The 14,402-nt window shown below is 55.7% G+C and overlaps 2 protein-coding genes across 11 annotated transcripts in view; both read right to left on the reverse strand.

Moving 5' to 3' along the window:
* The window catches only part of KANK2 (KN motif and ankyrin repeat domains 2), a 33,447-nt gene extending 29,997 nt beyond the window's left edge, over window positions 1–3,450 (reverse strand). The window contains exons 1-3 of one of the 3 annotated variants that reach the window (XM_017967812.4): window positions 3,301–3,450; window positions 1,335–1,557; window positions 264–379 (exon numbers count right to left, since the gene is read on the reverse strand). In XM_017967812.4, coding sequence (XP_017823301.3) covers window positions 264–300 — 37 coding nt within the window. In that variant the 5' untranslated portion in view covers window positions 301–379; window positions 1,335–1,557; window positions 3,301–3,450. Of the gene's footprint in view, window positions 1–263; window positions 380–1,334; window positions 1,558–3,091; window positions 3,166–3,300 lie in introns of those variants that run through there. The other 2 variants (XM_035287011.3, XM_035287012.3) reach the window with 2 other exon arrangements.
* Window positions 3,451–4,636: 1,186 nt separating this feature from the next.
* DOCK6 (dedicator of cytokinesis 6) overlaps window positions 4,637–14,402 on the reverse strand; it is a 60,806-nt gene continuing 51,040 nt past the window's right edge. For all 8 annotated transcript variants that reach the window (XM_078360599.1, XM_035287010.3, XM_035287009.3 and 5 more), the window contains 9 exons: window positions 9,733–9,864; window positions 9,630–9,644; window positions 8,042–8,167; window positions 7,852–7,941; window positions 7,336–7,572; window positions 6,406–6,549; window positions 6,213–6,319; window positions 5,805–5,966; window positions 4,637–4,879 (listed from right to left, as the gene is read on the reverse strand). In XM_078360599.1, the coding sequence (XP_078216725.1) occupies window positions 4,840–4,879; window positions 5,805–5,966; window positions 6,213–6,319; window positions 6,406–6,549; window positions 7,336–7,572; window positions 7,852–7,941; window positions 8,042–8,167; window positions 9,630–9,644; window positions 9,733–9,864 (1,053 nt within the window). In that variant the 3' untranslated portion in view covers window positions 4,637–4,839. The remainder of the gene's footprint in view (window positions 4,880–5,804; window positions 5,967–6,212; window positions 6,320–6,405; window positions 6,550–7,335; window positions 7,573–7,851; window positions 7,942–8,041; window positions 8,168–9,629; window positions 9,645–9,732; window positions 9,865–14,402) is intronic.

Consider the following 14,402-nt stretch of genomic DNA (forward strand, 5'->3'; position numbering starts at 1 on the left):
GACTCTAGGTGCTAGGCCATCTCCTCTCCCAAAGGCCCCCAGGACAGGGCCCTATATCCCCGCTCAGACAACCTCCTTTTTTTGATAAGACTCTGCCACCCTCCTCAGACCCTCTCAGGGCAGGACTCTGCCTACTCCCTTAGACCTCTAATTGTTGGGCTGTGTGTCCCACCCTCAAAGCCCCCAAGGCAGGGTCCACTGTCCCTCAGGCTTCCAGGACTGAAGCTCCCCCGGGCAGGGCCCTCTTCCCCGAGTCCCCTGACCTGGGAAGGGGGCAGGCACGTGCAGGACCTGGGCCATCCTCTTGTCTGCAGATGCTCCTTGGAAGTCACTTGAGGGACTGTGAGTCAGACTGCCTGCAGCACTGGCTGAGGCTTACCTGGGGAAAGGGAACCCCAGTTAGGAGTCTGTAGGGGGAGGGGAGGAAATGAGGCCAGCCCCCTCCACAGCTGGGCCACCTGGCCCTCCACCCAGGTCTGGGACCCACTCAGAGGTGCAAACGCAGCCTGGCTGTGGAAGGAGGGGTGGGTTCCCCACCCCCTCCCCCCACTGCAGTTCTGGAACAAAGAAATCAAACTTCACTGCCTGCCTGCACATCTGTCCAGCCTCTGGACAGGCTCCAGCTGTTCCCACAGCCTGGCCTCCACATGGCCCTCGGGCTGGGGGGCCCCAAGCCTAATAGGCTCCACCCTTCCTGCACCCCCTCCCCTCAGCCCAGGCCCAGAGCTGGCCACAGGGAAAGATGGGGGTTGAGGCACTAAGGGGTGGGGGAAGAGGGGAACCTCCTCTTTTGGCAAGGATCTGAGGAGACAGACACAGGGGGACAAAGAGAGGCCAAGCATGGCAAAGGGGATACCCAGTGACCCCAAAGCTGAGAGCTTGGTCAGGCCTGGACTAGGGCAGCGGGGGCTGGGGAGGGAAAAGTTGGGGAGGCAGCTAGGAGTGAAGCCTTTCCCCTTTATGGAAACAATTTTCTCTAAAAATAAACAGTTTCACTGCCGGGCTACACAGAACTTCCTGCCCGCCTAGGATGCGTCTGGGCTTAGGGGCGCAGTAGGGATAGAGGGCCGGGCGGTGGCCCGGGGAAGTCGTGGGGGTGGAGGGGAGGAAGTAAGAGGGGGCGCCTGGAGGCTGCAAAAGGGAGGGACAATCAGAGCCTCTCACTAAACCCCCCTCAGCCCTGGAGGCTGGCCAGGGCTCTTTTGTCCCCAATATAACCAGCCTGAACTTGGCTGGTCCTTTCTGTTATCTGACCTCCAGCCACCATGCTGCAGAGGTCCCAGCCCATCCCACCACCAGAGTGGATCCTTTGTGGGTGCCAGGGCAGCAGGTACCTTGGGAGGATGGGCCAGGTAGGGCACCTGCTGGGCATGAAGGCAGGGCTGGGGCTCCGGGGGCAGCTGAGCTGGTCCTTGTTCTCCTGTCCCGTCTTGCCTTTTCTCTTTCCAAGTCTCTCTCTGTTTGTCTCCACGTCTCTGTCCTTCCGCGTCTCTCTCTCTCTCTCTCTCTCTGTCTCTGTCTCTCTCCCTGTCTTTCCTCTCCTCTGTCTTTCAACACCTGGAACACAGGTCACCAATTGCAGGAAATTCGTTTTTCCATTTGCCTGGAGGCTCGCCCCAGAGCAACAGGAAGTTGATCGAAAATATTTTCTGGCAACCAGAGAGAGATGGAGAAGCAGGGAGAGAGCGGATTAGAATAGCTGGGGGGAAGTGAGGGTGCTCCTGGGCAAATGGTATTAGTAACAGTAATAATAACATCAACTCTTTTTTTTTTTTTTGAGGTGGAGTCTCCCTCTGTCCCAGGCTGGAATGCAGTGGCGGGATCTCAGCTCACTGCAACCTCCGCCTCCTGGATTCTCCTACCTCAGCTTCCCAAATAACTGGGACTACAGGCACACCCCACTACACCCAGTTAATTTTTGTATTTTTAGTAGAGGCGGGGTTTCACCATGTTGGCCAGGATAGTCTCGATCTCGTCATGATCCACATGCCCTGGCCTCCCAAAGTGCTGGGATTACAGGCATGAGCCACCATGCCCGGCCTTACATCAACTCTTTTGTCATGGCAATTCCATGAGATGGGCAGTTATCCTCCCGTTTCACAGACAAGGCGATGCAGAGGGCACAGAAAGGTACAGTGACTTGCCTCGGGTCACTGGGGCCATGGGGAAGTGGCTGGGCCTGAAGGTGAACCTAAGCGTGGTGGATCCCCCCACTGCCCACCAAGTCACCACCCCCAGACCCCACACCAGATATCACTACCCATTTCCCAGATATGAAGACTGAGGTCTGGGGGTCCTCAGTCATCTGACCGCCCTCGATGAGGACCAGCGAGTCGCAGATAAGAAGAGAAAGGAGATAAGGGGGTGTGATGGGGAAGATGGATGTCTGTGACTGAGACCCTTCTCTCGCTATGGAACCCCTGGGGAGCGGGAGATTGGAAAAGACAGAGATGGAAAGACTGGAGACTACCAGAGGAGACATGTAGGGAGCTCAGGGAAGGGACGCAGATCTCCCCAACCCACCACCCCAGACCTGCCTGCACATCGCAGGGGTCTTCCCGGCTCTCTTCCCGCCCCAAACTTGGGGGAGTAAGAAGGACCCCGCCCCGTGCAGGGAGGGGGTGGGGCCTGTGGGATCCCCGGCTAATGGCAAACAGCTGCCGCTCCCCAAGCCGGCCCAGCCGCCAAGCCCAGGCCCAGCCGGCCGGACGCCCGGCGGTCTTCCCGCCGCCTGGGGCACGGCCGCGGAGGAGAGCGAGGGGGGACAGTGCGGGGAGGAGACAGAGGCAGAAAGGGGGACAGTCAGTGGAGAGCGGGGAGAGGGGAGCCACGACTGGGGAAACGGGCAGGGCAGCAAGAATCGATGCGGGTAAGGGGTCAAAGATGGGGAGCGGGCAGGGACGCGGGGACAGAGACACTCCAAGTCCGGAAAGTTTGGACACAGAAGGTGGAGTTGGAGGCAGCGGCTCGTTGAGACCAGCGAGGTCGTGTCTCAGGGTCGGAGGTGGGATGTAGGACAGCAGGTGGAGGGGGTGCACACTCGATCCCCAAACCGGACTTGAACCCCTACCCAGCCCCGGGTGCCACTCGCCTGGCGCGCTCCGGCCGCCGCCGTCCCTGCGTCCCGCCGCCCGTGCGTCCTCGCGCGCCGCCGCCCGGGCGCCCAGCCCTCAGGGGTGGCTCCGCCCCTCCCCGCCCCTCCAACTGGCCCCGCCCTCCAGCGGGCCCCGCCCCCTCCAGCCGCCCGGGCGCGGTGGGGGATGGGGGTGAAAAATGCGCTGGTTAGAGACTGGATCTCACCTGGACAGCAGGTGTGTGTGCGCGCCGGGGTGTCCGGCTTTGTCCTTCCTTCCTCCCTAAGTCCCTGAGGTAGGGTTCCCCCACCGCCAGCTGTCCCTGGGCCGCTGCGGGGGGCGGAACGGCTGGGCGGCGGGAGCGGGTGGGGCTGGCAGGGGCCCAGCTAGGGGAGGGCGCGCGGGGCGGGCGCGGCGGCGGGAGGTCACCCCTCCCCCGGGCGGCCCAGGACTGGAAGCGGCCCAGCGCAGCCTTGGCACACGGTGGCGTGACCGCCGCGCGAGAGGGGAGGCTGCACGAGCCCGGGCGCTGGAGCCGGCCAGACCTGGACTCTCATTCCAGACGCACCAAACTTTTGCTGCTCTGTGCCTTAGTTTACCCATCTGTAAAATGGAGATAATCATGTTAGCTACCTGATAGGAGTGTTGAGAAAATTCACTAACCATTAGGAAGGGGCCTCACCATTAGGAAGCAGGTCCCTCGGGTTAAAAAGGCTCCTGAATGAGTGGCCTACTTTTGCAGAGATCTTTCTGGGAGCCCTTTTGTACACAGCCAGCCACTCAGTAAGGGTTTAATAAATGTCAGGCTGACGAGGTGGCTCACACTTGTAATCTCTGTGTTTAAGGACACTGAGGCAGGAGGACTCCTTGAGCTCAGGAATTTGAGACCAGCCTGTGCAACAGAGCAAGACTCTGTCTCTTAAAAAAAAAAGTGGGCTGGGTGCAGTGGCTCATGCCTGTAATCCCAGGACTTTGGGAGGCTGAGGGAGGCAGATTAGGAGGTCAGGATATCGAGACAATCCTGGCCAACGTGGTGAAACCCCGTCTACTAAAAATACGAAAATAGTCAGGCTTGGTGGCACAAGCCTGTAGGGAGGCTGAGGCAAGAGAATCTCTTGAACCCAGGAGGCGGAGGTTGTTGCATTGAGCCGAGGTTGCACCACTGCACTCGAGCCTGGTGACAGATCGAGACTCCATCTCAAAAAAAAAAAAAAAAAAAAAAAAAAGCCAGGCATAGTGGCACGTGCCTATAATTCCTGCCACTTAGGAGGCTGGAGCCCCAGAGTTTGATGCTGCAGTGAGCCATGACTGTGACACTGCATTCCAACCTGGAGGACTGAGTGGAGACCCTGTCTCTTAAAAAAACCCAAAAACCAAAAACCCAGGCATTATTGCCATTAAGCATGTGACATTTGTGTCTGTTGTTATGATGTCCCTGGCACCCAGTAGGTTCTTGGCGTCTCCATTGATGATGCAGGATGTGTGGATATGGGGCAGTGTGGACTGTGACCACGTGACGAGCATGTGACCCAGCCCCTAGTTACCGCACCACACTGCACAGGTTGCTTATAAAAACCATTTTAAATTAAAAAAGGGAGGAGGAAGCATCAGTGCACACACAGATGGGGACACAGGGACAGAGGGCGCAGCCCCAAGTGCAATATGGTCACTCCATGGCCCAGTGGGCACCAGGGGGGACTCCTCCCAGCAGACAGCTGAGGCCTGGGTGCCTGTTCCTCTAGGTGCAGCTTTGGTCCCTGCGGGCTCAGAGGTCTGCCTTTCGGAAACTTGCTCTGTTCGAGGTCCTGGGAAAGGAATGAAGGTGTGTCAGCGTGGCCATGGGGCCCCAACTCCATAGACCGCCCCAGCCCAGATCTTCTTTGTTCTCCTCGTCCTCCTCGGAGGATCTTTCTGGCGTCTCTCCTGCCCCTGATCTGGCTATGGGATTCTCAGATTCTCTCTTGCAGTCCACCATGGAAGGTATGAATCCTCCCCATTTTACAGATGTAGAAACCGAGGCTCAGAAAGATGAATTCATATAGCAGGGAAATGACTGCTTAGAACCTGCCCTGCCTTTGTACACCTGGATGACACACTCAGATGCTGACGCAAAGCTGAAGCTACCGAAGCTGGGTGTGGTGGTGGCTCATACTGTAATCCCAGCACTTTGGAAGGCCAAGGCAGGTGGACCACCTGAGGTCAGGAGTTCGAGACCAGCCTGGCCAACATGCTGAAACCCTGTCTTTACTAAAAATACAACTAATGGCCGGGCGTGGTGGCTCATGCCTGTAATCCAAGCACTTTGGAGGCCAAGGTGGGCGGATCACCTGAGGTTGGGAGTTCAAGACCAGCCTTACCAACATAGTGAAACCCCATCTTTAAAAAATTAAAAAAAAAACAAAAAAAAAAACAAAAAAACAAATTAGCTGGGTGTGGTGGTAGACACCTGTAATCCCAGGTACTCAGGAGGCTGAGGCAGGGGAATTGCTGGAACCTGGGAGGTGGAGGTTGCAGTGAGCCAGGATCGTGCCACTGCACTCCAGCTTGGGCGACAGAGTGAGACATTGTCTCCAAAAAAAAAAAAAATCCAGAAACAAAACCAAATCCAAGCTACCATCGAACATGTTGCTGTGTACGTGTACGACAGCCCCCATCCTGTATCTGTCCCAGCCTGCCTCTGTGTCTCTCTCTCCAGTCTCTCGGATAGGGGAGGGGCAGCGGGGCAGGCACCTGAGGCCAGGTGGGGTGGGTGCCAGCAGCTGGGGCAGGCGCTGGGTGAGCAGGGGCTGCAGAGCCTCCCGCAGGCGGCTGTAGTGACGCTCCAGCTCGCGGTGGTACTCCTTCTGGTCCTGCCCAATCAGGGCCTTATTTTTCCGCAGTGCGTCCTCACATCTGAGGGCCAGAGGGCGAGAGATGCTCAGAGACTGGCACACTGGACTGGAAGCAGGACTAGGGGTGGGGGCATCTGTAAGGCGGGGCCCGACATGCAGAAAGACCTGCAGTAGGCAGTCAGGTAGGAAGAGCAGACTTAATGGGAATCAAGGAGTTGGGGGAGCCGTGCAGAGATCAGGTAGGCAGGGAGCTATGATACGGAGGTCAGGCAGGCACGAGGCCCCTCTTGGAGGGTTTTGTGCCTACTTCTTGCAGAAATCCTTGAAGCAGAGCCGCAATTTGTTGTGATGCCGGAAGAGCTTGGGGTCTTCTGGGATCTCTGTTAAAAACACCTGGGCCACCTCCAGGGGACCCTGTGGGGTGAGAGGGACTGGTGAGCCAGGCTGTATGGTGCCTGGAGTCCCCCGTGGGGCCTGCATCCCCCTTCCACCAGTCGTGCCTGGTTCACGGTGGGCCCCACAGATCCCTGAAGCACCATCTGCAGCATCTTAGCATCTGGTGGGTCCTGCTCGGTGGCAAAGGCCAGTTCCCGTGTCTTCTTCTGCATGTCCTCAATGGCCACCTCCACTGGCGTCAGCACTGTCTGCAGGGTGAGGGGAGGGGCATGCTCTTGCTGGGACTGAAGGTGTCCTGATCGAAGCCAGTTGGGGGCAGCTCACACCCCACTGGGAACAAAAGGGGGTCCTGGAACCCAGGCAATGAACAAAACCTGGGGGGCTTCCTGGGTCTGATTCTGGGGGTTCCAGCCTTGGGTCTGCTGGGTGTGTTGCCCTGGAGTGCAGGGGCTTGACATCTGGGGTCTCCAGACTTCCTTGGGTCTAGAGGTAGAGGTTTGCGCCTGGAAGTTGGAGTTTGGGGTCCCCAGCCTGGTTCTGGGGTACATGAGCCAATTTCTTGGTCTAGCGTATCTACATCTCTCCCCCCGGATCTGGGATTCCTGGAGTTCTCTTCCCTGGGCCTTCTTAGATTTGGGGTCCCTGTGCTTCCCCTATGTGGGTCTAGAATCCCTGGGTCTGGAGGTGGAGGTTTCAGTTTAGAGATTGGAATTCACGGTCCCCATATCTTCTCAGCCCAATGCTGGGGTACCTGGGCCACACCTCTCTTTGCTGGGCCTTCCTAGATCTGGGCTCCCTGTGCCTCCTCGTTCTGGGTCTGGGATCCCTGGGGCTACCCTGGGTTTGGGGTCCCTGCATCCTGCCTCCCAGGTCCCCCTGGCTCTGATGTCTCCTCCCCTCCCCTCCCTGTGAATCTAGTCTAGGGTCCCTGTGCCACCCCTCTCTGGGTCAGAGATCCGTGGGCCACCTTGGGTCTGGGTCCCTGTGTCTTCCCTCCCCCCATCTCCCCACCCTGGGCCCAGGGTCCCACCCACCTCCTCCCGGTGGCACACACGGATGCGAGTCTTGATGTAGGGGAAGGCGTGGTCGGTGCTGAGCAGCGTCTTACGCTTGTGCTGCTCCGGAAGCTCCCCGTGCGCGCGCCCGTCCGGTGTGAAGGGCGTGCAGAACAGGAAAGTGCGAAGCCCATAGTTGCGATCGAAGTAGGTCACCCTGTCTTTGAGCTCGTAGGTATCAAAGTACGGTTCCACGTACGTGATCTGGATGTAGGCCTGCGCGCAGGGTCGGGTGTGAGGGTCCCACGGCCGCAGCATGCACAGCCCAGACCCTGCTCCTGGAGAGGGGATCTGAGCATCCCTGCATCTGGGGACTTTGGGATTTCTAGGTTGTCTTATGTCTGGATGTTTGGGAATCCCCTGAGGAATAGGTTTTGGGGTCCCTCGTGAAATATGATTGGGGTTTCCCAGAGAAAGAGGATTTGAGGGTCCTTAGAAATAGTACTTGGAGTCTCTGTGAACGTAGGGTTTTGGGGAAACAGTCGGGGGACCCACCTTCTGTGAGTCCAGCTTGGACTTGTCCACAGGGTTAGAGTCTTTGATAATTTCAACCACGTCATCACCAAATCTCTCCGTGTAGAACTCCTGGGGACACAGGGCTGACTCGGGGCCACCCAGGGACAGCCCCTACTCCATCCCCAAGGTAGCCCCACACCCCATTCCACCCCCCACCATAAGGACGTGCCTCCAGCCGGTGTGAGATCTCTGCCAGCTTCGTGATCGATGGCTCCTTGTACACAAACTCCTGCTCATCCAGGTCGCCGAAGCGGGCACCATAGAAGCCCACGCGGAAATATGTCCCAAACACTCGCTGGGGCTGTGAGAAGGGGTGTGGTTGTCTGGGAGGCCCCTGCTGGAGGTCTCCCCGCCCCAGAGACAGGTCTCCTTGAGTGTCAGGATGGGAGTGTGAGGACCCTGAGACCACCAGGGCTTGGGCACAGGCAGGGGACCCTGAACACATTGGGGCATGGATTGCAAGATGAAATTAGGATTGGGGCTGTATTGCTCACAGGTGTGTCCAGGGTATACAAAAGGTGCCCAATAAATGCTTGGATGGCTGAGGGAAGGGATGGCTGTCTCCCACTCTGGACAGAGGCTCTGACTCCTTTGTTCCAGTGCATTCCCCTTCCCCTCCCCTGATTTGCCCACAAGAATGGGTATACAGTAGGTGCTCAATAAATGCTTGAATGGCTGTGGGAAGGGATGGCTATCTCTCACTCTGGGACCGAGGGTCTGACTCCTTTGTTCCAGCACATTCCCTTTCCCTGCCCTGATTTGCCCACAAAACTGGGTATACAATTGGTGCCCAATAAATGCTTGAATGGCTGAGGGAAGGGATGGCTGCTTCTCACTCTGGGACAGGGCTCTGGCTCCCTTGTTCCATGGCATTCCCCTCCTCCTGTCCCCAGCCCTAAGTTTGGAAGAAGGAACCCCCTCCCTCCCACCCCAAGAACACCGCCCCATGACTGGAAAGTTAGTGGGATGGCTGCACGTTCACTTACCAAGGCAGATCCGGGGAGGGTGGTGCAGACATGGTAGGGCCAGAGGTGTGGGGCACAGAGAGACAATGTCATGGGCGAGGTCAGAGGTCAGAGTGCCCTCAACCCCCAGGGTCCTGGTTAACACTGCCCCGTAAGAATCACTCCATGAGAGAGATCAGAGACTGGGGAGGGACAGGACCTGCCCGCCCCACCCGGCTCCCACCCAGCATGCCTGCCTGCACTCTGGGTTTCTGCCATCTTTGGCCAGAAAATTCTCCCCAAACTAGGAGATGCCTAAAAATAGACCTAAGCAGGCAAGAAGCAGGGTTGGGGTAGGGGTGGAGCGGGGGACACATTAACCAGAAATGGGGGAGGCTGGAAGCTGGGGAGGCAGGGAGGGACAGAGACCAAGAGACACAGAGATGGAGAGATAGCAAGATAGGGAAAGCCATGTGAGAGACCCAGAGAGATGAGAAAGAGATCATGAGGGAGTCACAGCCACCCCGCCCCCCCCCTGCAGTGACCAAGCTGGCCCTGGCAGAGGGAGGGGTGTCTCTGGAGAGCTCCCAGCTGACTGAGTCACAAGCTGCCCTCAAGATCTGGGGCGGGTTGGGGGGTGCATTTTTGGGGAAGGGAGGGAAGTGATGGGGTGGATGCGTCCTGGCCGCTAAGCCCCAGCCCCAGCAGCCAGCGGCCATGCTCCTCTGGCACCCCCTGGTGTTCACTGATGGCTGCTGGCCACTCCTCATGGGGGTCCCAGAAGCAGGTGGCTGTCCACCGAGGTTGACTCACCTCCCAGCCAGAACTCTGTGGGGGAGAGAAGGGCCAAGGTCAGCAGCCTTGGGGATGAGGAGTGGGGCTGAGGGTGGGGCCTGGAGGGCGGGCCTGGGTCCACCTGGTGCATGATCTTGGTGAAGGCCTCCTGCAGTTTGCCATGTACCACAGCCAGCCGCTTGTAGTCACGGTGGGCTTCCAGGATGGGGATAAGGTTCTTGTAGACCTCATTCACCGCCTCGTAGAGCCCGCCCTGAGGGTGAGGTGTGGTCAGGATTCCCCAAACTGTCTCCCCCTCTCCACCGTGCTCCTGTCTACCCATCTCCTCCGTGATCCTCTGTGCTCCTACCCACCCTCCATCACCTCCTCCAGGAAGCCCACCCTGACCACCCCCATCCCAGATGGTGGCTGAGCCTTCCCACTCAGCTCCTACAGAGGGCTCCAGGGTCTTCACCACTTCTGTTTTTTGGTTTTTTTTTGAGATAGGTTCTCACTCCATCACCCAGGCTGGAGTGTAGTGGTGTGCTACAATCATAGCTCATTGTAGCCTCCAACTCCTGGGCTCGAGAGATCTTTCCACCTTAGCCTCCTAAGTACCTGGAACTACAGGCAAATGCCACCATGCCCAGCTAAGTTTATTTTAGTTTTGATAGAGTCAGGTGGTCTGAACTCCTGGGCTCAAGTGATCCTCCTACCTTGGCCTCTCAATTAGCTGGGATTACAGCCTTTCACCACTTTTTCAGAGACAGGGGTTCCCCATATTGGTCAGGCTGGTCTTGAACTCCTGACCTTGTGATCTGCCAGCCTTGGCCTCCCAAAGTACTGGGATTACAGGCGTGAGCCACCGCACCCAGCCCCTTTGCACCTTCTAACAAGAATGTTCTATGGGACAGGTATGATGTACAGCTGCCCTTCACCCTCTATGTTCCCTCGTCGATGGGAGAAGCAGAGTGTTTTTTCCCCTACTCCCCAAAGGAGAAACTGAGTCTCAGACATATGGAGGCGTTCCTCAGGGCCAAGACCCAAACACTAGCCCATCTGGCCCTGGGCCCATGACCGCTATGCCCAACTACCTCTTGGCATGTGGTACTATGCCCCTAACCCCCAGAGGGTGCTGGCATCAAGCCTGGCTCAAAACAGGCACCCTGTGAGATTTGCTGACTGTCAGAAGGTCTGTGTCCACTCCCTGGCTTCTTCCCTGAGGCCTTTGTGTGAGCATGGCTTTTAAATTTTTATTTATTTATTTATTTATTTTTATTTTTAATTTTAATTTATTTTTTTTAAGAGACAGGGTTTCATCATGTTGGTAAGGCTGCTCTCGAACTCCCGACCTCAGGTGATCTGCCTGCCTCAGCCTCCCAAAGTGCTGGGATTAGAGGCGTGAGCCACTGAGCCTGGCTTTTTTTTTTTTTTTTTTTTTGAGATGGAGTCTCATCTGTTGCCCAGGCTGGAGCGTAGTGGCACGATCTTGGCTCACTGTAACTTCTGCCTCCCAGGTTCAAGCAATTATTCTGCCTCAGCCTCCCGAGTAGCTGAGACTACAGGTGCCTGCCACCATACCAGGCTAATTTTTGTATTTTTAGTAGAGATGGGGTTTCACTATGTTGGCCAGGCTGGTCTCAAACTCCTGACCTTGTGATCTGCCTGCCTTGGCCTCCCAAAGTGCTGGGATTACAGTCATGAGCCACTGCACCCATGCCCAGCTACTTTTTTTTCCTCCCCCAACACCCTCCATTTATATATTTTTTTTCTTTTTAGTAGTGGCAGGGTTTCTCCACGTTGCCCAGGCTGCTCTTGAACTCCCGACCCCTGAAGCCTTTGTCTCCAAGAATCTAGCAAAGTGACAGTAATGAATACAATGTCACTAAAGGGCCAGCACCACGGAAGAAATCTCAGTGGAACACCTGACTTCAAGTGTGACCTCGATTCTCACTGAAATGAAATCTCGCTCAGGTGAAACTGTCAGTTCCCCAGAAATGCGAGGAACCGAGAAGCAGTAGCGACATCACAGGGAAGCAGCCAGCCTCGCACAAACCGGAGAAACACACGGCGCAAAGGCCCCAGGGCTCCTGCAAGTCAGATGCAGGGCAGAAGCCACCAACTGCCCTCATACGAACAGGCAAACTAGAGAAGAAAACCCACCTTTTTTTATTTGAGACGGAGTTTCGCTGTCATTACCCAGGCTGGAGTGCAATGGCGCGATCTCGGCTCACCGCAACCTCCGCCTTCTGGGTTCAAGCAATTCTCCTGCCTCAGCCTCCCAAGTAGCTGGGACTACAGGCGCGCACCACCATGCCCAGCTAATTTTTGTATTTTTAGTAGAGACGGGGTTTCACCTTGAAACCCCAGGATGGTCTCATTGACCAGGATGGTCTTGATCTCTTGACCTCGTGATCCACCCGCCTCAGCCTCCCAAAGTGCTGGGATTATAGGCGTGAGCCACCACGCCCGGCCGAAAACCTGTTTACAACAGTGGAAAATCAGTTGCTGGGCACACTGGCTCACACCTGTAATCCCAGCACTTCGGGAGGCTGAGGTGAGAGGATTGCATAAGTCCAGGTGTTTGAGTACAGCCTGGACAACATAGCAAGACCCCATCTCTCAGAAAAAAAACAAAAAAACAAAAAAACCCAAATAATTAACAAAGAAAAAAAAATTAGCTGGGTATGTCAGTGCACACCTATAATCCTAGCTACTCAGGAGGTTGAGGTGGGAGGATCACCTGAACCCAGGAGGTCAAGGCTGCAGTGAGCCGTGATTGAGCCACTGCACTCCAACCTTGGGCAAGAAAGCAAGACCCTGTCTCTAAAAACAGAAAGAAAAAGAAACTTAGGACACAGATCATCCACAGTCATTGTGGGCCCTTATGGGATCCTGATTCTAACCAAGTTATCCCCAAAAAGATACACTGGACAAGATCAGGACATCTGAGTCTAGACTGCCACGAAATGACGTTAACGATGTTACAGGATGACCATGAACTTGGCTGCGATAGGAGTTTTGTAAAAGGGTCTTTATCAGAAAGCGCTGCACGGGGGCACTTGTGGGAGTGATGGGAAAACTGCTGGGATTTGCTAGGTTTTTTTTTTTTTTGAGACAGAGTCTTGCTCTATCCCTCAGGCTGGAGTGCAGTGGCACAATCTCGACTCACTGCAACCTCTGCCTCCCGGGTTCAAGCGATTCTCCTGCCTCAGCCTCCTGAGTAGCTGGGATTACAGGCATGCACCACCACGCCCGGCTAATTTTTGTATTTTCAGTAGACACGGGGTTTCATCATGTTGGCCGGGATGGTCTTGAACTCCTGACCTCAGGTGATCTGCCCGCCTGTGCCTCCCAAAGTGCTGGGATTACAGGAGTGAGCCATTATGCTCAGCCTGGGATTTGCTTTAAGCTGGAGCTTCTCTAAGTTGAAGATGCATGTGAATATCCAAATTCTTTAGTTTTTGCCACGAGGTCTCACTCTTTCACAAAGGGTTGGAGTACAGTGGCACGATTACAATTCACTGCAGCTCAACCTCCTGGGCTCCAATGATCCTTCTGCCTCAGGCTTCCTGAGTAGCTGGGACTACAGGTACGTGCCACCAACCCAGCGAATTTCTTGTAGTTTTTGTAGAGACAGTGTTTTGCCATCTAGCCTAGGCTGGTCTCAAACTCCTGGCCTCAAGCAGTCCTCCCGCTTCAGCCTCCCAAAGTGCTGTGATTACAGGCATGAGCCACTGCACCCGACCCATTTTTATTTTAGTATAGAAAGTTTCAAGCATTGCTGGGTGTCCCAGCTACTTGGGAGGCTTAGGCGGGAGGATTGAGTGAGGCCAGGAGTTTGAGACCAGCCTGGGCAACATAATAAGACTCTCTCTATATAAAAGATTTAAACATTGGCAGCGTGTGGTGGCACATGCCTGTAATCCATCGCTTTGGGAGGTTGAGGCAGGGAAACCGTTTGAGCTCAGAAGTTCCAGACCAGCCTGGGAAATATGGCAAAACCGCATCTCTACAAAAAAATATAAAAAATTAGCTAGGCGTGGTGATGTGTGCCTGTAGTCCCAGCTACTCAGGAGGCCAGGGTAGGAGAATCACCTGAGTCCTGGAGACCAAGGTTGCAGTGAGTCATGATCACACCACTGCACTCTAGCCTGGGTGACAGAGTGGAGGCCCCATCTCATAAAATATCACAAAGAAAAAAGTATATACTAATTTAAAAATTGGCCGGGCATGGTGGCACATGCCTGTAGTCCCAGCTACTTGGGAGGCTGAGGCAGGAGGAATGCTTTAGCCTGGAGTTCAAGGCCGCAGTGAGCTACCATTGCCCCACCAGGTTGTACGCCAACCTGGGCAAAAGAGTGAGACTGTAAATAAAAAAGAGAAAGGAAAACTGAAAGTATGTGCAGTGCATGGAAGGCTTGCTGTAGCAGGGTTAGGCTTAGGGTTAGGGTTAGGGTTGCTGCCTGTGCCTGCATCAGGGTCTCATGGAGGCAAAGGCAGATAACAGGGCCTCTGAGAATCCAGTTCTTTTTTTTTGTTGTTGTTGATACAAAGTCTCACTCTGTCACCCAGGCTGGAGTGCAGTGTGTGATCCCGGGTCACCACGACCTCTGCCTTCCGAGGTCAAGCGATTTTCCTGCCTCAGCCTCCCGAGTAGCAGGGATGACAGGCACCTGCCACCATGCCTAGCTGATTTTGTATTTTTAGTAGAGACAGGGTTTCGCCATGTTGGCCAGGCTGCTCTCAAACTCCTGACCTCGTGATCCACCTGCCCCAGCCTTACCAAAGTGCTCAGCTTACAGGTGTGAG

The sequence above is a fragment of the Callithrix jacchus genome, chromosome 22, assembly GCF_049354715.1.
Source record: "Callithrix jacchus isolate 240 chromosome 22, calJac240_pri, whole genome shotgun sequence".
NCBI lineage: Eukaryota > Metazoa > Chordata > Mammalia > Primates > Cebidae > Callithrix > Callithrix jacchus.